Source organism: Carcharhinus amblyrhynchos, chromosome 21 (assembly GCF_965287045.1).
Source record: "Carcharhinus amblyrhynchos chromosome 21, sCarAmb.v2.hapA, whole genome shotgun sequence".
NCBI lineage: Eukaryota > Metazoa > Chordata > Chondrichthyes > Carcharhiniformes > Carcharhinidae > Carcharhinus > Carcharhinus amblyrhynchos.
In genome coordinates, this window is record NC_137344.1 from 344,525 (window position 1) to 367,419 (window position 22,895).

The window sequence follows — 22,895 nt, forward strand, 5'->3', positions numbered from 1 at the left end:
TGCTTTAAAATGGCGGCGCCGGCTCGTTGGGCCGAAGGGCCTGTTTCCCGTGCCGGGTTGTTCTTTGTTCTCAGCCCCCTTCCATCCCAGACCCCCCACTCAGCCCCCTTCCATCCCAGACCCCCCCACTCAGCCCCCTTCCATCCCAGACCCTCCACTCAGCCCCCTTCTATCCCAGACCCTCCACTCAGCCCCCTTCCATCCCAGACCCTCCACTCAGCCCCCTTCCATCCCAGACCCTCCACTCAGCCCCCTTCTATCCCAGACCCTCCACTCAGCCCCCTTCCATCCCAGACCCCCCCACTCAGCCCCCTTCCATCCCAGACCCCCCCACTCAGCCCCCTTCCATCCCAGACCCCCCCACTCAGCCCCCTTCCATCCCAGACCCTCCACTCAGCCCCCTTCCATCCCAGACCCTCCACTCAGCCCCCTTCCATCCCAGACCCTCCACTCAGCCCCCTTCCATCCCAGACCCTCCACTCAGCCCCCTTCCATCCCAGACCCTCCACTCAGCCCCCTTCCATCCCAGACCCTCCACTCAGCCCCCTTCCATCCCAGACTCCCCCACTCAGCCTCCTTTCCCCTCAGACCCCTCCCCCTTTAGGCCAGTTCCCATGGTGCACTGTTCCCCGGCACTGATTTGCAGGTCTGGCTGAGATGAATCATGTGCAATCCCTTTGAAAGCTCTGCACTGATAAAGTTCCAATCATTTTAACTTGCACGGAATCCTCAGAAACTTCAAATCAAAGTTTTGTGCATACATTGAGGCTGAGTGTACACGGGGTGTATGGGGGTTGGAGCTCAGTGTACACGGTGTGTATGGGGGTTGGTGTTGAGTGTACACGGGGTGTATGGGGGTTGGTGTTGAGTGTACACGGGGTGTATGGGGGTTGGTGTTGAGTGTACACGGGGTGTATGAGAGTTGGTGTTGAGTGTACACGGGGTGTATGGGGGTTGGTGTTGAGTGTACACGGGGTGTATGGGGGTTGGTGTTGAGTGTACACAGGGTGTATGGGGGTTGGTGTTGAATGTACACAGGGTGTATGGGGGTTGGTGTTGAGTGTACACGGGGTGTATGGGGGTTGGAGCTCAGTGTACACGGTGTGTATGGGGGTTGGAGCTCAGTGTACACGGTGTGTATGGGGGTTGGAGCTCAGTGTACACGGGGTGTATGGGGGTTGGTGTTGAGTGTACACGGGGTGTATGGGGGTTGGTGTTGAGTGTACACGGGGTGTATGGGGGTTGGTGTTGAGTGTACACGGGGTGTATGGGGGTTGGTGTTGATTGTACACGGGGTGTATGGGGGTTGGAGCTCAGTGTACACGGGGTGTATGGGGGTTGGAGCTCAGCGTACACGGTGTGTATGGGGGTTGGTGTTGAGTGTACACGGGGTGTATGGGGGTTGGTGTTGAGTGTACACGGGGTGTATGGGGGTTGGTGTTGAGTGTGCATGGGGTGTATGGGGGTTGGTGTTGAGTGTACACGGGGTGTATGAGAGTTGGTGTTGAGTGTACATGGTGTGTATGGGGGTTGGTGTTGAGTGTACACGGGGTGTATGGGGGTTGGTGTTGAGTGTACATGGTGTGTATGGGAGTTGGTGTTGAGTGTACACGGGGTGTATGGGAGTTGGTGTTGAGTGTACATGGTGTGTATGAGGGTTGGTGTTGAGTGTACACGGGGTGTATGGGAGTTGGTGTTGAGTGTACACGGTGTGTATGGGGGTTGGTGTTGAGTGTACACGGGGTGTATGGGGGTTGGTGTTGAGTGTACACGGGGTGTATGGGGGTTGGTGTTGAGTGTGCATGGGGTGTATGGGGGTTGGTGTTGAGTGTACACTGGGTGTATGAGAGTTGGTGTTGAGTGTACATGGTGTGTATGGGGGTTGGTGTTGAGTGTACACGGGGTGTATGGGGGTTGGTGTTGAGTGTACACGGGGTGTATGGGGGTTGGTGTTGAGTGTACACGGGGTGTATGGGGGTTGGTGTTGAGTGTACACGGGGTGTATGGGGGTTGGTGTTGAGTCTATATGGGGTGTATGGGAGTTGGACCTCTGGGAGAAGAAGTTCCTCCTCAACTCTGTTCTAAACTGACTCCCCCTCATTTTAAGGCTGTGTCCTCCAGTTCTTGCTTCCTTTCTAAGTGGAAAGAATCTCTCTGCCTCCACCCTATCTAGCCCCTTCATTATCTTATACGTCTCTATAAGATCCCCCCTCAGCCTTCTAAACTCCAATGAGTACAGACCCAGTCTGTTCAATCTCTCTTCATAGGCTAACCCCCTCATCTCCGGTACCAACCTGGTGAACCTTCTCTGCACTCCCTCCAAGGCCAATATATCCTTCCGCAAGTGCGGCGACCAAAACTGCACACAGTACTCCAGCTGCGGCCTCACCAGTACCCTGTACAGTTGCAGCAAGACCTCCCTGCTTTTATATTCAATCCCCCTCACTATAAAGGCCAACATTCCATCTGCCTCTCTCCACTCACATTGTCTGTACCTTTAAGACTTGATTAACTATAAAAACTCGCATTCTAATCAGTATTAGTATCTGTGTCTTTATATACCCTGTTTGTGATCAGAACCCCCCACTCACCTGACAAAGGGGCAGAACCCCGAAAGTTAGTGGCTTTGGCTACCAAACAAAGCTGTTGAACTTTAACCTGGTGTTGTGAGACTTCTTACTACCTTCTGCTCTGCCAGGGCTAAAAGGAGCAATCCAGCCACAATTTGCTTCAATTTGATTTATTATTGTCACATTTATAAACATTCAGTGAAAAGTATTGTCTCTTGCACGTTATATAAACAAAACGTACCATTCATAGAGAAGGAAAGGAGAGAGTGCAGAATGTAGTGTTACAGTCACAGCGAGGGTGTAGAGAAAGATCAGCTTAATGCGAGGGAGGTCCATTCAAAAGTCTGACAGCAGCAGGGAAGAAGCTGTTCTTGAGTCGGTCGGTACGGGACCTCAGACTTTTGTATCTTTTTCCCGATGGAAGAAGGTGGAAGAGAGAATGTCCAGGGTGCGTGGGGGAGGGGGGTGGTGGTGGTGGTGGTGGGGGGGGGGGTGGTGGAGGGGGGATGGGGGGTGGGTGGGGTTGGGGGGTGGTGGTGTTGGGGGGGATGGGGGGTGGAGGGGGTATGGGGGGGATGGGGGGGTGGAGGGGGGATAGGGGTGGGTGGGGGGGTGGAGGGGGGATGGGGGGGTGGGGGGGTGGTGGGGGGGTGGGGGGGTGGAGGGGGGATGGGGGTGGGTGGGGGGTGGAAGGGGGATGGGGGGGTGGGGGGGCTTGTGGGGGGGAGGGGGTAGTTGGGGGGGAGGTGGTGGGGGGGGCTCCTGAATTATGCCGGCTGCTTTTCCTTGAGGCAGTGGGAAGTGTAGACGGAGTCAGTGGATGGGAGGCTGGTTTGCAAAAGGAACAAGCAGCAAAGAACAAAGAATTGTGATTGTGTGTGGGTATGTGTGTAAATCTATGTATCCGTGTGTGCATGTGTCCGTGCGCATATCTGATATTTATCCTGTTAATTAAAACAATGGATTGTGTAATCTTTATAACTAGAATCCCTTTACTTGTAATGCCTCATGTGTCTCCATAGGGAAGTTCGGAATCAGCTCTCAGATTGGCAAGCAGGGCGCAGAAGGGGGAAACGTATCATGTCAGAAGTCAAACACTTTGCATTTGATAAAAGGAGGCGTCAGTATGGTCTGGGGATGGTTGGAAACTGGCTGAATAGGAGATATCGCCGGGCACTGAGCCACAGAACCCAAAACAAACTACAGCTCATCAAGAACCACAGGTAGAGAAAACTCATCAATCCTTGTGCATGTGAACATGTGTGTATCTATGTGGCTGTGTGTGTGTGTGTGTGTGTGTGTGTGTCTCTCTGTCTCTGTATGTGTGTGTGTGTCACTGTCTTCCTCTCTGTCTCTGTGTCTGCGTGTGTGTCTCTGTCTCTCTCTGTGTTTCTCTGTGTATATGGTGTTGTGTGTGCTGGGTGTCTGTCTCTGTCAATGCCTCTCTCTCTCTCTCTTTCTCCCTAACAGCTGTTTTCTTCTCCAGGCCCTATTTCACCTACTGGATCACATTTGTTCACATTGTGGTCACCTTGCTGGCGATTGGTATTTATGGAATTGCCCCAATGGGATTTGCACAACACGTAAAAACACAACTTGTAAGTTACCCAGAATGGGAAGAATTCTGTCATTTTGCCCATTAGTCAATGGAAGGGTTTCTCTCCCACCTTCACATCCATTTATACCTCAGAATGTTCCTTCAAGTTAAGGGAGGAAAGTTTGTCTGTAGAACACGGGTTAAATTTGTTTCTGAGAGGAAGACAGAGACACACACAAGCACAGAGAGAGAGAGAGAGAGACACACACACACTGACAGAGTGGAAGAGGGAGACACACACACACACACACACACACACACACACATTTGCTTTGCTCCAAGAATTATCGATATCGTGCATTGGCCATGATAAATTGCCCCTCATTGTACCCGAACAGGCACTGGAGTGTGGGGACTAGGGGATTTTCACAGTAACTTCATTATGGTGTTAATGCGCACTGGGTTCCTTCCACATCCAAAGATGTGTGGGTTAGGTGGATTAGCTATGCTAAATCACCCTTTAGTGTCCTAAAATGTACAGGTTAGGGGGATTAGCAGGGTAAATACCTGGGGATTGTTGTCGGTGCAAGCTCGATGGGCCAAATGCCTTCCAGCTGCACTGTCTGGATTCTGTGAGTTCTGATATGCAGATTAATGTACTGCACAATCAGACTCAAAGCTGCTGGGATGGTGACAATAAAACATGATAGGAGGAGGATTAGAGAAAGAGGAAGGGTGTTAAGTAGAGAATGAGGGTAATAGTTGGATAGGAATGGGTTCAGAGAAATGAAGGGATGGGATAATTAAGTTGCAAACTAAGGTTAGGCCAATCAGATGATTTTCAGTTAATTGGGCATCATTCTTAACGAAGAATTTCCTGCAAAAGGGAGAGGTTGTTGCTCTGGGTGGGGGTGGGGGTGGGGGTGGGGGTGGGGGTGGGGGTGGGGAATGGGCCTCACCTTTCTCACAGGTCCTGGGACCCAGACTGACCTCACAAATGAAGTGATGGAACCTGCACACTGCTTTTTCAATATTGTTTATTCTCCTTTTCACCTCAAATTAGTTGCTGGCTTTAAAAATGTCCTATTTAATTTGAGTTGGGATAAATAGTAATGTGAGCCACTTTGTGGCAGTCAAGGTGAAGGATAATCCTAAGAACTTCATAATAAGAACATAAGAACATAAGAAATAGGAGCAGGAGTAGGCCATCCAGCCCTTCGAGCCTGCCCCGCCATTCAATAAGATCATGGCTGATCTGTCGTGGCTCAGTTCCACATTCCCGCCCTCTCCCCATAACCCTTAATCCCCTTGCTTATCAAAAACCCATCAACCCGCGTCTTAAAAATATTTAGCGAGGCAGCCTCCACCACTTCAACGGGCAGAGAATTCCAGAGATTCACCACCCTTTGAGTGAAGAAGTTCCTCCTCAACTCCGTTCTAAACCGCCCCCCCTTTATCTTGAGGCTGTGCCCCCTAGTCCTACTGTCCTTTCTGAGCGGGAAGAGCCTCTCCACCTCTATCCTATCCATCCCATTCATCATCTTATACGTCTCAATGAGATCTCCCCTCATTCTTCTAAACTCTAACGAGTACAAGCCTAGTTTAAACATAGAACATAGAACATTACAGCGCAGAACAGGCCCTTCGGCCCATGATGTTGCGCCGACCAGTTAAAAAACAATGACCCACTAACCTAAACCAATCCCTTTTCATCCATAAACCTATCCACGGATCTCTTAAACGCCCCCAAACTAGGCGCATTTACAACTGCAGCAGGCAGGGTATTCCAATCCCTCACCACCCTCTGGGTAAAGAACCTACCCCTGACATCCGTCCTATAACTACCACCCCTTAATTTAAAGCTATGCCCCCTCGTGCTAGCTTTCTCCATCCGAGGAAAAGGGCTATCACTGTCCACCCTATCTAAACCTCTAATCATCTTATATGTTTCAATAAGATCCCCTCTTAGCTGCCTTCTTTCTAGCGAAAACAACCCCAAATCCCTCAGTCTCTCCTCATAGGACCTCCCCACCATACCAGGCAACATCCTGGTAAACCTCCTCTGCACCCTCTCCAAAGCCTCCACATCCTTCCTATAATGTGGGGACCAGAACTGCACACAATACTCCAAGTGCGGCCGTACCAGAGTTGTGTACAGTTGCAACATGACGCTGCGACTCCTAAATTCAATCCCCCTACCAATAAACGCTAAGACACCGTATGCCTTCTTAACAACCTTATCTACTTGATTCCCTACTTTCAGGGATTTATGTACACATACACCTAGATCCCTCTGTTCATCCACACTATTCAGAGTCGTCCCGTTAGCCCTATACTCAACACATCTGTTATTCCTACCAAAGTGAATTACCTCACACTTCTCCGCATTAAACTCCATCCGCCACCTCTCGGCCCAGCTCTGCAACCTGTCTAAGTCACCCTGCAAACTACGACACCCTTCCTCACAATCTACCACACCTCCGACTTTGGTGTCATCAGCAAATTTACTAATCCACCCAACAATACCCTCATCCAGATCATTAATAAAAATTACAAACAGCAGTGGCCCCAAAACAGATCCCTGAGGCACACCACTCGTAACCGAACTCCATGACGAATATTTACCATCAACCACCACCCTCTGTCTCCTATCTGCTAGCCAATTCCTGATCCAAGTACCTAGATTACCCCCAATCCCATACATCTGCATTTTCTGCAGAAGCCTTCCATGGTGAACCTTATCAAACGCCTTACTAAAGTCCATATATACGTCAACTGCCTTACCCCCATCCACCTCTTTGGTCACTTTCTCAAAAAACTCAATAAGGTTAGTAAGGCACGACCTACCCTCCACAAAACCATGCTGACTATCTCCAATCAATTCATTACTCTCCAAATAACTATAAATCCTATCCCTAATAATTTTTTCTAAAACCTTGCCCACAACAGAAGTAAGACTCACCGGTCTACAATTCCCGGGGAAGTCTCTGTTCCCCTTCTTAAACAACGGGACAACATTCGCTATCCTCCAATCTTCCGGTACTATACCTGAGACCAACGACGACCTGAAGATCAGAGCCAGAGGCTCTGCAATCACTTCTCTTGCCTCCCAGAGAATCCTAGGGTAAATCCTGTCCGGACCAGGGGACTTATCTATTTTCAAACCCTCAAGAATATCCAGCACATCCCCCTTATCAACTGCAATACTGTCTATTTTACACCCCTGCAACCCAGTGTTCTCCTCAGCTACATTCATGTCCCCTTGCGTGAACACCGAAGAGAAATATTGGTTCAATGCCTCACCAATGTCTTCCGGTTCCACACACAACTTCCCTCTGCTGTCTGTAACTGGCCCTAATCTTGCCCTAACCAACCTTCTGTTCTTAACATACCTATAGAACGCCTTAGGATTCTCCTTAATCCTATCAGCCAAAGTCTTCTCATGTCCTCTTTTAGCCCTTCTTAATTCACTCTTCAACTCCCTCCTAGCCAATCTAAAGTTTATTCAGCCTCTCCTCATAGTCCAACCCCTTCAACTCCGGAATCAGCCTAGTAAACCTCCTCTGCACTCCCTCCAAGGCCAAAATATCCTTGCGTAAGTGCGGCGACCAAAACTGCACACAGTACTCCAGCTGCGGCCTCACCAGTGCCCTGTACAGCTGCAGCAAGACCTCTCTACTTTTATATTCAATCCCCCTCGCTATGAAGGCCAGCATCCCATTTGCCTTCCTGACCACCTGCTGCACCTGCAAGCTGGGTTTTTGCGACTCATGCACAAGGACCCCGAGGTCCATCTGCACCGTTGCATGCTGCAGTTTTTCGCCATGTAAGTAATAGTCCTTCCTACCATTATTCCTACCAAAGTGGACAACCTCACATTTGCCAACATTAAGTTCCATTTGCCAGTTCCTGGCCCATTCGCCCAGCCTATCTAGATCCCTCTGCAGACTTTCCACACCCTCCGCACAATTTGCCGTTCCACCAATCTTGGTGTCATCAGCAAATTTCGACACCATACACTTGGTTCCCTCTTCTAGATCATCTATATAAATGGTAAATAGCTGAGGCCCCAGCACCGACCCCTGGGGCACTCCACTAGTCACCAACAGCCAATCTGAATAGCACCCATTGACCCCCACTCTCTGCCTCCTATTTGACAGCGAATCCTCTATCCACGCTAACACCCTACCCGCAACTCCATGCCCCCTGACCTTCAGTAATAACCTCTTGTGAGGCACCTTATCAAACGCCTTCTGAAAATCAAGAAACACCACATCCACCGGCTCTCCTCTATCCACCGCCCTAGACACATCCTCATAGAACTCCAATAAATTCGTCAGACACGACTTCCCCTTAACGAAACCGTGCTGCGTCTGCTCTATCAAACAATTCTCCTCAAGATGCCTCGCTATTTTCTCCTTGATCACGGATTCTAACATTTTACCTACAACAGACGTTAAACTAACCGGCCTATAATTCCCTGCCTTTTGCCTGCCACCCTTCTTAAACAACGGCGTAACATTAGCCGTTTTCCAATCTTCCAGCACTTCCCCGGAATCCAGCGACGTCTGGAAAATAATTATCAAGGCATCCACTATCACCTCCGCCATTTCTTTCAGAACCCTTGGATGCATTCCATCCGGTCCTGGGGTCTTGTCCACAATCAGTCCGTCCAGTCTGTCGAGCACTGCCTCTCTAGTAACAGTAATGTCATTAAGACCCTCCACTCCTACCATCTTTCTATCGCTAACACCCGGCAAATTATTCACGTCCTCCTCCGTGAAGACCGAAACAAAAAAGTTATTCAAGGCCTCAGCCATTTCCCCATCCCCTAACACTAATTCCCCCCTCCCATCCTCTAAGGGTCCAACGTTCACCCTAGCCAACAGGTATCTTAAGAGCAAAAGGATAGTAAGGGATAAAATTGGTCCTTGAAGATCAGAGTGGTCGGCTTTGCATGGAACCGAAAGAAATGGGGGGGATATTAAATGGATTTTTTGCATCCGTATTTTCTAAGGAAACTGGCATTGAGTCTATGGAAATTGGGCAAACAGGTAGGGAGGTCATGGAACCTTTACAGATCACAGGGGAGGAGGTGCTTGCTGTCTTCAGGCAAATCAGACTAGATAAATCCCCAGGACAGGGTATTCCCTCGGACCTTGAAGGAGACTAGTGTTGAAATTGCAGGGGCCCTGACAGATATATTTAAAATGTCGGTATCCACGGGTGAGGTGCCGGATGATTGGAGGATAGTTCATGTTGTTCCGTTATTTAAAAAAGGCTCAAAAAGTAATCCAGGAAATTATAGGCCAGTAAGTTTGATGTCAGTAGTAGATAAATTATTGGAAGGAGTACTAAGAGATAGGATCTACAAATACTTGGATGGACAGGGACTTATTAAGGAGAGTCAACATGGCTTTGTATGTGATAGATCATGTTTAACCAATCTATTAGAGTTTTACGAGAAGGTTACCTTCAGTCAGGCCTTTGATAAGATCCCTCATGGGAGATTAGTTAGGAAGGTTCAGTCGCTAAGTATACATGGAAGGTAGTAAATTGGATTAGACACTGGCTCAATGGAAGAAGCCAGAGAGTGGTCGTGGAGGATTACTTCTGTGACTAGTGGAGTGCCGCAGGGATCGGTATTGGGTCCATTGTTGTTTGTCATCTATATCAATGATCTGGATGATAATGTGGTAAATTGGATCAGCAAATTTGCTGATGTACAAAGATTGGAGGTGTAGTGGACAGTGAGGAAGGTTTTCAAAGCTTGCAGAGGGATTTGGACCAACTAGAAAAATGGGCTGAAAAATGGCAAATGGAATTTAATGCAGACAAGTGTGAGGTATTGCACTTTGGAAGGACAAACCAAAGTAGAACATCCAAGGTAAATGATAGGACACTGAAGAGCGTCATAGAACAGATGGATCTGGGAATACAGATACATAATTCCCTAAAAATGGCGTCATAGGTGGAATAGGGTTATAAAGAGTGCTTTTGGAACATTGGCCTTTATAAATCAAAATATTGAGTGTAAGAGTTGGAATGTTATGGTAAGGTTGTATAAGACATTGGTGAGGCCAAATTTAGAGTATTGTGTGCAGTTTTGGTCACCTAGTTACAGGAAGGATATTAATAAGGTTGAAAGAGTGCAGAGAAGGTTCACAAGGATGTTGCTGGGACTTGAGAAGCTGAGTTACAGAGAGATTGAACAGGTTAGGACTTTATTCCCTGGAGCGTAGAAGAATGAGGGGAGATTTGATAGAGGTGTATAAGATTTTGATGGGTATGGATAGAGTGAATGCAAGCAGGCTTTTTCCTCTGAGGCTAGGGGAGAAAAAAACCAGAGGGCATGGGTTAAGGGTGAAAGGAGAAAAGTTTAAAGGGAATATTAGGGGGGGCTTCACGCAGAGAGTGGTGGGAGTGTGAAATGAGCTGCCGGATAAAGTGGTAAATGCGGGGTCACTTTTAGCATTTAAGAAAAACTTGGACGTGTTCATGGATGAGGGGGGTGTGGAGGGATATGGTCCAAGTGCAGGTCAGTGGGACGAGGCAAAAAATGGTTCGGCACAGACAAGAAGGGCCAAAAGGCCTGTTTCTGAGCTGTAATGTTCTATGGTTCTATGACTCTTTCATTCTAAATTCTTTCTCTGGAGAAAGACTGTGTGGGCAAAGTATTCCAGTTATTGGTGATAGGCTGTTAAATTAGGATTGGCTACTTTATGCTGTTGTTCAAAACCAATTGTTCCCAGAAGTTGGGCTTTAGTGAAGATAAATTTGAATTAAATAGAAGTTAATAACAGCGGAAGTTTCAAATTGATTCCATTTAATTCAGGTATTGGGGAATAAAGGAATGTACGAAAGTGTACAACACATCCAACAGGAGAACTTCTGGATAGGCCCGAGTACGGTGAGTGGATAAAGAAGTGTAAAGTTTCAACAGGTGTAATTTATTAACAGACAGTTTGATTCGAAACTCTCGGCTCTTTGCAGATTTCTCTCATTCACCTTGGAGCAAAGTTTTCTCCTTGCTTACGGAAGGATCAATTCATCTCCAAACTCATTGAGACGGAGAGAGAGGTGGAGAGGAACTCTGGCTGTTGTGTTCAGAATGATAAATCTGGATGTATACAGACACTGAAGGAAGATTGTTCGGTATGTTTGGATATCTGGACTAACTTGTGTCGTTTAAATACCCAGCCTTTCCATCAAATATTAACGATTAAAGCCAACACCAAAGCTTGTCAGCAGAAACAGATTTAACCTTGCTTGCATTGGAGATATCTGTTGTTGCTCAGTCTTGCTTCCACCTGAAATGACCTGTCGTTTACAACTCAGATTCATTTAACATTTGTGAGTTCTTTGATTCCCTTACAGTCTGCAAGGATTGGTGCTGGAGCCTCAGCTATTTACAAATTTATAATGTCTCGATGGGCTGAATGGCCTCCCTGTGCCATAGGGAGTTTATGATAGAGTCGTAGGGCCCGATTTTTACCAATGGGAGGCGAAGGGCTGGATCTGGATGTAAAATGGATCTGAGCCCAGAATCCCCGTTCCAGCTCATACACTTCTCACCGTCTCCGGTCTGCTCTGCGCTGTGGCTGGGGTTTAGCGCTGCTGGAACGATCGGAGCTCTGAACTGCACAGCTCTGTTCGCCCGGGCACGAGAAACAAAACCAGCAGAGAGCCAGGGGTGGGGGAGGGGATGAGCAGCAATCAGGCCCCTCTGGGAAGCAGGCCCCTCCCAGCAGACTCGCCCCGGATCAGAACCCCCCCGGGAGGCAGTCCCCCTGCCCCACCGATCAGACCCCCCCTCGGCGGAGCACACCTCCAACCTGCCTGGATTGCTGCTGTCCCTCCACCGTCCTTCTGACCTGCACTTGTTGATGTGGAGATGTCGGCGTTGGACTGGGGTGAAGACAGTAAGAAGTCTCACACCGGGTTACAGTCCTGTTGGAAAGTCCAGTTGGAGTTTAACCTGGTGTTGGGAGATTTCTTACTGCACTCGTTGGACAGCCTGCAGCACCTTCCTGACCTTCCGCATCTGCCTGAGGAGGGGGGGGGTGGGCTCAGATGGATCTCTGGTTGTTGGTGGGGGGGTGGTGGTGGAGATTCTCCCAAGTCCATGCTCCACCCCTCCCATCCTTCACTGTGGGGGTGTGGGCCTGCCTCCCAGGGGGACGTGGATCGTGGGGGGTGGGGGGGGCTGCCTCCCAGGGGGACGTGGATCGTGGGGGTGGGGGTGTGGGCCTGCCTCCCAGGGGGTCGTGGATCGTGGGGGTGGGGGGGGCTGCCTCCCGGGGGGACGTGGAACGTGGGGGTGGGGGGGGGGGCTGCCTCCCGGGGGGACGTGGGTCGTGGGGAAGGGGGGTGTGTGCTCTGCCAAGGGTGGCCTGCCTCCCGGGGGGGGTCCGACTGTGTGGGGGAGTTGGGGGGGGGTGCTCTGCCGGGGAGGGTGTGGGAGGTCTGCCTCCTGAGGGGTTCGGATCATGGGGGGTGGGTCTGATGGGGTGGTTGGCGAGGGGGGTCTGTGAAGGGTGTTTGAGGAGGATGGGCTTCAGAGGTTCCCCTGCAGAATAGGAATCCGGAACGGATCTGAAAACAGTACAATGGGATTTTGTGATAGAGTTGGGCCTCCCGATTGGGCCATGGACCAGATCCTCACTGAAATCAGGCATCGGTAAAGGAGCAATCTGCAGATCGAGTTATAGGTCCGACGCCAGAATTTACCGTGATTTCACGCCCGAAAACGGGCATGAATCTTTGGTAAAATTGGGCCCATAGAATCATAGAGGTTTACAGCAGGGAAACAGGCCCTTCGGCCCAACTTGTCCATGCCACCCTTTTTTTTAAACCCCGAATGCCCACATTTTGCCCATATCCCTCTATACCCATTGCACCAATGTAACTGCCTAAATGCTTTTTAAAAGATAAAATTGTACTCACCTCTCCTACTGCCTCTGGCAGCTCGTTCCAGACACTCCCCACCCTCTGTGTGAAACAATTGCCCCTCTGGACACTTTTGTATCTCTCCCCTCTCACCTTAAACCTGTGCCCTCTAGTTTTAGACTCCCCGACCTTTGGGAAAAGATATTGACTATCTCGCTGATCTGTGCCCCTCATTATTTTATAGACCTCTATAAGATCACCCCTCAGCCTCCTACGCTCACAGTGACCGCCAGAAAGTCCTCACTGAGGAACCCCAGGACCTTAATGTTTGAGTTGTGCCACCTGCCTCTATTGGTTAAACCAGCTTCCAGTAAAGACATTCTCTTCAGAAGTCAGAGGTTGGAAAAGATCCACCACGGTAAAACTGAGCATCTGCTCTTCCCAGGAAGCACTTCAGAACAGAGGAAATCCCATTATAAAAGAAATGTGCACAAAAGAGGAAGCACTTCAGAGTTAACAGACTGTGACTTGCTATAAAACAATAAAGCTAGTCCCTCCTGTGAAATAGCCTGACACTGTCAATCGAGGCTTGTAAAAGTTAATGAACCACAAAATTGGATGTAAACAATATAGATCAAAGTTTTTAGGCATTTCAGCAAGCCCACTGGCCCAACTGATCAAGATCCCAAAAAAAAACACTTCAAAACTTTGCTTCAAAGACTTTTCACTTCAACCAGATGGCTGAAAGAGAGTTCAATGATTTTCGAAGCTACGGAGAGAAGACTCGCCGGGTGACCCCCATCTGGGGAGGGAGCTGCAATCTGAAGCCCTTCACCTTCAGTCCCCAGCTCGATGACACAGTAGCACAATGGTTAGCACTGCTGCCTCACAACACCAGGGTCCCAGGTTCAATTCCAGCCTCGGGTCACGGTCTGTGTGGAATCTGCACATTCTCCCTGTGTCTGTGTGGGTTTCTTCCAGATGCTCCAGTTTCCTTTCACAGTCCAAAGAATTGAGGGTTAGGTTGATTGGCCATGCTAAATTAATCCTAGTGTCAGGGAGATTAAAAGGGTAAATGTGTGGGGTTGCAGGAATGGGTGAGGTTGTAGTTGGTACAGACTTGATGGGCTGAAAGGCCTCCTTTTGTACTGTAGGGATTCTTCTATTCTCCCTCGAAGGACCCTTGTGGGAGCTTACTGGGAGGCTACTGCATTTTACTTTAACATCATTAATAAGAGTGAAATGAATGCAGACTGGCCCTGATCAACTTCTTGCACTTTCTAGCCAAGGAAATGCAGATGTCAATGGAACTGATTGGGAGCATTAGCAAACCAGGGGAGTCAGGGACTCTCCCTGAATTCACCAGGCCAATGGACTTCTTGCCTGGGCTAATAAGACCAAAGAACAAAGAAAATTACAGCACAGAAACAGGCCCTTCGGCCCTCCAAGCCTGCACCAACCATGCTGCCTGACTGAACTAAAACCCCCTACCCTTTCCAGGGACCATATCCCTCCATTCCCATCCTATTTATGTACTTGTCCAGTCACTATCGTATCCGCTTCCATTACCTCCCCTGGCAGCAGGTTCCAGGCACCCAGCACCTTCTGGGTAAAAAAACTTGCCCTGTGCATCTCTTCTAAAACTTGCCCCTCACACCTTAAACCTGTGCCCCCTAGTAATTGACTCTTCCACCCTGGAAAAAAGCTTCTGACTGCCGACTCTGTCCATGCCTCTCATGATCTTGTAGACTTCTATCAGGTCTCCCCTCAACCTCTGTTGCTCTAGTGAGAACAAACCAAGTTTCTCCAACCTCTCCTCATAGCTAATGCCCTCCATACCAGGCAACATCCTGGTAACTCTTTTCTGTACCCTCTCCAAAGCCTCCACATCCTTCTGGTAGTGTGGTGACCAGAATTGAACACTAATTTCCAAATGCAGCCTCACTAAGGTTCTATAAAGCTGCAACGTGACTTGCCAATTTTTAAACTCAATACCCCAGCCGATGAAGGTAAGCATGCCGTATGCCTTCTTCACTACCTTCTCCACCTGCATTGCCACTTTCAGTGACCTGTGTACCTGTACACCCAGATCCCTCTGCCTATCAATATTCTTAAGGGTTCTGCCATTTACTGTATATTTCCTACCTGTATTAAGCCTTCCAAAATGCATTACCTCACATTTGTCCAGATTAAACTCCATCTGTCGTGATATTCTCTCTAATCAAAAACACAACTCCCCCTCCTCTCTTCCCTCCTGTTCTATCTTTCCTATAGCATCTGTACCCTGGAACATTGAGCTGTCAGTCCTGTCTCTCCCTTAACCATGTTTCAGTAATTGCTATAATATCCCAGTCCCATGTACCCATCCATGCCCTCAGTTTATCTGATTTGCCCATCAGGCCTCTTCCATTGAAATAAATGCAGTTTAATCTGGACTCCCCTTGCTGTCTGCCCTACTTTCTCAGACCATCTGTCCAGTCATGTTTTGTACACCCTCTGTTTATCCCTCTTGGCCTTTCTGGACCCATTCACTGAGTTTGCCACAGTCTCTGTACGCTGTACTGTGGCCCTTCATGATTTTTGTTTTTGGTTTCTCTGCCTTCCACTTTTCCCCTTACTGCCTTTTGTTTCTGTCCCCACTTTACTTTCCTCTGACTTGCTGCATCAGTTCCCATCCCCCGCCACGTTAGTTTAAACCCATCCCAACAACACCAGCAAACAGTCTCCCTACGACATTGGCTCCAGTCCTTTCCAGGTACAACTGTTTGATTTGCACTGGTCCCACCTCCCCCAGAACAGGCAGAGAGCGGGGATAAAGGGGTCTTTTTCAGGATGCCAGCCAGTGATTAATGATGTGTCTCAGGGGTCAGTGCTGGGACCACAACTTTCCACAATATACATTAACAATTTGGAGGAAGGAACTGAAGGCACTGTTGCTACGTTTGCAGATGATACAAAGATATGTAGAGGGACAGGTAGTATTGAGGAAACGGGGGGACTGCAGAAGGACTTAGACAGATTAGGAGAGTGGGCAAAGAAGTGGTAGTTGGAATTCAATATGGAAAAGTGTGATGTTTTGCACCTTGGAAGGAGGAATGGAGGCAGAGACTATTTTCCAAATGGGAAAATGCTTAGGAAATCAGAAACACAGAGAGTTGGGAGTCATTGTTCAAGATTCTCTTCAGTCAGTTCAGTTGGCAATTAGGAAGATAAATGCAATGTTAGTATTCATGTCGAGAAGGCTAGAATACAAGAGCAGGGATGTACTTCTGAGGCTGTATAAGGCTCTGGTCAGACCCCATTTGGAGAATTGTGAGCAGTTTTGGGCCCCGTATCTAAGGAAGGATGTGCCGGCCTTGGAAAGGATCCAGAGGAGGTTCACAAGAATGATCCCTGGAATGAAGAGCTTGTCGTATGAGGAACGTTTGAGGACTCTGGGTCTGTACTCAGAGTTTAGAAGGATGAGGGGGATCTTATTGAAACTTACAGGATACTGTGAGGCCTGGATAGAGTGGATGTGGAGAGGATGATTCCACTAGTAGGACAAACTAGAAACAGGGGGCACAGCCTCAGGCTAAAGGGACGATCCTTTAAAACAGAGATGAGGAGGAATTTCTTCAGCCAGAGAGTGGGGACCGTGTGGAACTCTTTGCCACAGAAAGCTGTGGAGGTCATTGAGCGTCTTTGAGACAGAGATAGATAGGTTCTTGATTAATAAGGGAGTCAAGGGTTAGAACATAGAACACTACAGCACAAACAGGCCCTTCGGCCCACAAGTTGCACTGATCATATCCATACCTACCAGACCATAGAACTATCTGTAACTCCCAATCCCATTAAATCCCATATACTCATCCAGAAGTCTTTTAAAAGACCCCAGCGAGTTCGCCTCCACCACCACCGACAGCAGCCGATTCCACTCACTCACCACCCTCTGAGTGAAAAACTTTCCCCTAACATCTCCTCTGTACTTGCTTCCCAGCACCTTAAACCTGTGTCCTCTCATAGCAGCCATTTCAGCCCTGGGAAATAGCCTCTGAGAATCCACCCTATCTATTCCCCTCAACATTTTATAAACCTCTATCAGGTCGCCTCTCAACCTTCGTCTCTCCAGGGAGAAGAGTCCCAGCTCCCTCAACCTATCCTCATAAGGCATGCCTCCCAGTCCAGGCAACATCCTTGTAAATCTCCTCTGTACCCTTTCAATAGCTTCCACATCCTTCCTGTAGTGAGGCGACCAGAACTGCGCACAGTACTCCAAGTGGGGTCTGACAAGGGTCTTATAAAAATGGGTTATGGGGAAAAGGCAGGAGAATGGGGATGAGAAAAATATCAGCCATGATTGAATGGCGGAGCAGACTCGATGGGCCGAGTGGCCTAATTCTGCTCCTATGTCTTTTACCTCGGATGGTGATGGCTAACACAAGGGGACATAGCTTTAAATTAAGGGGTGGTAATTATAGGACGGATGTCAGAGGTAGGTTCTTTACTCAGAGGGTAGTAAGGGCGTGGAATGCCCTGCCTGCAGCAGTTGCGGACTCACCAACTTTAACGGTGTTCAGATGGTCAGTGGATAAGCGTATGGATAACATTGGAATAGTTTAGGTTCGAGGGTCATTAGATTGGTTCCACTGGTCGGCGCAACATCGAGGGCCGAAGGGCCTGTACTGCGCTGGAATGTTCTATGTTCTATATTATGACCTTATGGTTCCAATGTCCCAGGAATTTAAATCCCTCTCTCTTGCACCATCTCTCAAGCCACATATTCATCTTAACATCCCTACTCTGACTAACACATGGCACTGGGAGCAATCCTGAGATTACTACCTCTGAGGTCCTATTTTTTAGTTTAACTCCTAGCTCCCTAAATTCAGTCTGTAGGGCGTCATTGTGTTTTTCCCTATATTGTCGGTGTCTGTACACACCACGACAGCTGGCTGTTTACTCTCCCGCTCCAGAATGCCCTGCAGCCCCTCCGAAACATCCTTCACCCTTGCAACAGGGAGACAACATATCACCCTGGAGTCCCATTTACACTCGCAGAAACGCCTGCCTGTTCCCCTTACAATAGAGTGCCCTCTCACTATAACTCTGCCACTCTTTATCCTGCCCTCCTGTGCAGCAGAACCAGTCACGGTGCCATGAACCTGGCTGCTACCACCTTCCTCTGGTGAGCCATCTCCCCCAACAATATCCAGTATCTGTTTGGAGGGAGATGACTGTAGGGGACCCCACCCCTACTGCCTTCCTACTCCTCCTCTATCTGCTGGTCACCCAGTCCCTATCTCCCTCAGTAATTTTTATCTGCAGTGTGACCAACTCTCTGAATGTGTTATCCACAGCTGCCTTAGCGTTGTGGATTCTCCAAAGTGAATCCGTCCGTAGCTCCAGAGCTGTCAAGTGATCTATCACGAGCTGCAGTTGGACAGTTCCTGATCGTGAATGAGCCAGCGACACTAGGAGTGTCCTTGAATTCCCACATTGCACAAGAGGAGCATGACATGCATCTGGGATCTCCTGCCATGACGTAACCCTGAAGTTAACTTACAACAACAATGTTAATGCCAAGAGAAAAAAAGAAAAGAAAAATTACTTACCAGTCATCAGCCAATCACTTACCTGCTGGCTGTGATCTCATGATTTGATTTCCTTCTATCTCTCATTTGTCCTTGAGTCTCCCTCGCAGGTCCACCTCTCCCCTCCTCCCGAAGATCAGCTCCAAATTCCCAATACCCTTTCTGTGGCTGAATCTCACTCTCTGCTGTCTGGTCGTGTGCAAGCTCATTGGGGATGATGTTTAACTTGGAACAACAGAGGCAGCTAGCTGTTAAGGTTAATGTTGTGTAATGTCTAAGTCTTGTAATTGGTAAAAGTTATGTTAATTATTTTTATTCTATTTTTACTGTGTTCTTAAATAAATTTTGTTTGATAAAAGCTTCCTAATGGGTCACTGGAATCATACCAGGAGTGATTCTCACTGATTTTTTTAGCACAGTGGGCCAGGAGACTTGAGTGCCGGGGGATTCACGCTGGGCATCCGGACCTGAGCGTGTCTCCCAATGCTGGACTCCTGGTACTGTCAGCTCTGTACCAGAATTCCACACAAAACTGCATTAGTTTTACTCAGACCCTGTTCTGAATATGATTGAACTCTCGTTAGTGGGCCCAGGACTGAAATCTCCACTAGCCCCTCACCCATCCCCACTGACCCCTTCCCCCTGCCCTCCGCCAAGAGCGTTTACTACAATTCCCCACTAATGGGGAGCTGACGGCCGGACCCCATTAGAATGAAGGGACAATCAAAGTCCCCCCCCCCAGTGGGTTGGGCATCAGGGTGTCCCCTGGGCAATGCCAGCCTGGATCCCTAGGTCTTCCCCAGGGGTAAAGTGCCAATGCTGGGGCATCTTGTCACTGCCCACAGGGAATGGGGCAGTGCCATAGGGACGTGACCTAATGGGGGCTGGGCCTGATAGGGGTGGGGCCTCTGCAGGGCAATTGGAGGGGGTGGGATTGTCCCACTGCCACTCTGCATTTGGGCTAAGTGACAGGGGCAGGGAGATCAGCGATTGGGCTCTCGGGGGGCGGGGGAGAGGGAGAGTGCAGCCTGCTGGGGGGGCTCAGGGCTGCAGGGAGGGGTGGGCAGTATGGGTGGGGGAGTTTTGGACTGCCAGTGGGGGTAGGCGGGATCCGGGTGGAGGGGGGTGTAAGATCGAGATGGGCTTGGGGGGGAATTACCACAGCTGGCTCAGACATGTCCGGGAGATCAGCGATCAGGCCATGGGGTGGGGGTGAGAGAGCTGATGATGCTGGGGTTGTGGGGTTGGCTAGCAGTGTGGGGTCACTGTGCTTGCGTCGATCTCGGTGCTGACAGATTGCTGCGTGTGCAGTGGCGCACTCAGTGTGATGCTGTCGGCCTCTCCAGCGGGAATAGACCCTGTCGGCTGGTTACTCGATTGATTCTCATGAGTGCACAGAGTGTGGGGGATTCATTCTGAAACTCTCGCTGGAAAAACAGTGGATTTATTCCAGTTTTCACAAGAATTCAACACTTAGAATCGTTTTGGTAGAATTGCCCCCTTGTATTCACGAGACCAAAATCAAACGTAAAACTTCAGAGACTGGGCTAACATCACAAACACTCTGTGAATGAACAATGTGTTTGGTGAGTGAGAAACGAGCTGCCCGACATGTGGAGAAATGTGAGGTTATTGATTTTTACGGAGACTTGTGTTACCGTACCCAAGGAATACGGGATGTGAGTGTGCAGACTGGGGTAGATCTGTCCAATCACAAAGCAGTTCCTGTGACTTGTTGTCTTTTTGTGAACAGGAAACGCTCGCCACCTTCGTCAAATGGCCAAACGTCCATCCTCCCCACCTGGAATCCAGCAATCAGAGCCGATCATCGGGGGCAGTCTGCCACCAAGACCCAAGGCAGGTGAAAGCTGGTAATGAACATTCGCCAAGATCTCCCCCCACCCCCTCACAGCCCCACCCCCTCACCCCCTCACAGCCCCACCCCCTCACTGCCCCACCCCCTCACAGCCCCACCCCCTCACTGCCCCACCCCCTCACAGCCCCACCCCCTCACCCCCTCACAGCCCCACCCCCTCACTGCCCCACCCCCTCACTGCCCCACCCCCTCACAGCCCCACCCCCTCACTGCCCCACCCCCTCACAGCCCCACCCCCTCACAGCCCCATCCCCTCACTGCCCCACCCCCCCACCCCCTCACTGCCCCACCCCCTACCCCCTCACTGCCCCACCCCCTCACTGCCCCACCCCCCCACCCCCTCACCCCCTCACCCCCTCACTGCCCCACCCCCTCACAGCCCCATCCTCTTTCTCCAGTCACATCTCCAACTCTTTCCTCTCTAATCACTTCCTGGTAATAACCCAGTTTTGTCCCACTGCCTCCCAACATTCACTGATTTTTATCTGGATGTCAAAACTGGTATCAGAAATTGTAACCAGAAAATCATCGTATTGACTGAAAAATCCATCTTATCCACTAAGTTTCTTTGAGTAAGGATCGTTCATTTCCATCTCCAATGAGTGGTTCCATGTCTACTTTAACTGCCCCTTTAAATGATCCAGCAGCCACTCAGATGCCAGGACAATATTAATAAAAGGTGTTGACAAAGAGAAAATAAGAACAAAAATCTGCAAAACCTCAGCCTGCCTGCCAGCATCTATGGAGAGAGAAACTGAGTTAATGTTTTGAGTCTGTATGACTCTGTGGTTTGCATGGCTGCCTCACAGCTCCAGGGACCTGGGTTTGATTCCCGGCTTGGGTCACTGTCTGTGTGGAGTTTGCACATTCTCCTCATGTCTGTGTGGGTTTCCTCCGGGTGCTTCAGTTTCCTCCCACAGTCCAAAGATGTGCGAGTTAGGTGGATTGGCCATGCTAAAATTGCCCCTTAGTGTCCTGAGATGTGTAGGTTAGAGGGATTAGTGGGTAAATGTGTGGGGATATGGGGGTAAGGCCTGAGTGGGATCATAGTCAGTGCAGACCTGATGGGCCGAATGGTCTCTTTTTGCACTGTAGGGTTTCTTTGCTCAGTTGCTGTGATGTCCTGACTGTGTTTGGGGTTGTGGGTTTTACTAAAAGAAAGGATGTGGTTTGCACACAGCTTCAAAGTAACAGATTTATTGAAAGAGATGTTCACTGCGCACAATCCTACAGTACAGAAGGAGGCCATTTGGCCCATCAAGTCTTCACTGATCAGAATCCCACCCAGGTCCTACCCCGACAACTCAATGCAGCTACCCCAGCTAGTTTCTCCTGACACCAAGAACCAATCCATCTAACCTGCACATCTTTTGACTGTGGGAGGAAACCGGAGCATCTGGAGGAAACCCATGCAGACGTGGGGAGAATGTGCAAACTCCACACAGATAGTGACCCAAGCTGGGAATCAAATCTGGGTCCTTGGTACTGTGAGGCAGCCGTGCTAAACACTGTGCCGCCCAAACAGAACCAGAACTGAAACTAAACAGCAGCCTATGAAATACTCTAATGACATCACCATCAAATTATGTGATCAGCTCTTAAAGCAATCATATAGAACATAAAACATAGAACATTACAGCGCAGAACAGGCCCTTTGGCCCACGATGTTGCACTGACCAGTTTAAAAAACAATGACCCACTAATCTAAACCAATCCCTTTTCGTCCATAAACCTATCCACGGATCTCTTAAACGCCCCCAAACTAGGCGCATTTACAACTGCAGCAGGCAGGGCATTCCAATCCCTCACCACCCTCTGGGTAAAGAACCTACCCCTGACATCCGTCCTATAACTACCCCCCCCTTAACTTAAAGCCATGCCCCCTCGTGCTAGCTTTCTCCATCCGAGGAAAAAGGCTGTCACTATCCACCCTATCTAAACCTCTAATCATCTTATATGTTTCAATAAGATCCCCTCTTAGCCGCCTTCTTTCTAGCGAAAACAACCCCAAATCCCTCAGTCTCTCCTCATAGGACCTCCCCTCCATACCAGGCAACATCTTGGTAAACCTCCTCTGCACCCTCTCCAAAGCCTCCACATCCTTCCTGTAATGTGGGGACCAGAACTGCACACAATACTCCAAGTGCGGCCGCACCAGAGTTGTGTACAGTTGCAACATGACGCTGTGACTCCTAAATTCAGTCCCCCTACCAGTAAACGCCAAGACACTGTATGCCTTCTTAACAACCTTATCTACTTGATTCCCAACTTTCAGGGATCTATGTACACATACACCTAGATCCCTCTGTTCATCCACACTATTCAGAGTCGTCCCGTTAGCCCTGTACTCAACACATCTGTTAATCCTACCAAAGTGAATTACCTCACACTTCTCCGCATTAAACTCCATCCGCCACCTCTCGGCCCAGCTCTGCAACCTGTCTAAG

General features: G+C 49.2%; 1 protein-coding gene across 1 annotated transcript in view; it reads left to right on the forward strand.

The window, feature by feature from the left end:
• Window positions 1–22,895, forward strand: part of LOC145356552 (inactive rhomboid protein 2-like) — a 113,459-nt gene that overhangs the window by 41,614 nt on the left and 48,950 nt on the right. Inside the window, exons 8-13 of the mRNA XM_080209315.1 lie at window positions 3,593–3,793; window positions 4,057–4,168; window positions 10,943–11,017; window positions 11,101–11,262; window positions 13,734–13,867; window positions 20,326–20,433. Coding sequence (XP_080065441.1) covers window positions 3,593–3,793; window positions 4,057–4,168; window positions 10,943–11,017; window positions 11,101–11,262; window positions 13,734–13,867; window positions 20,326–20,433 — 792 coding nt within the window. The remainder of the gene's footprint in view (window positions 1–3,592; window positions 3,794–4,056; window positions 4,169–10,942; window positions 11,018–11,100; window positions 11,263–13,733; window positions 13,868–20,325; window positions 20,434–22,895) is intronic.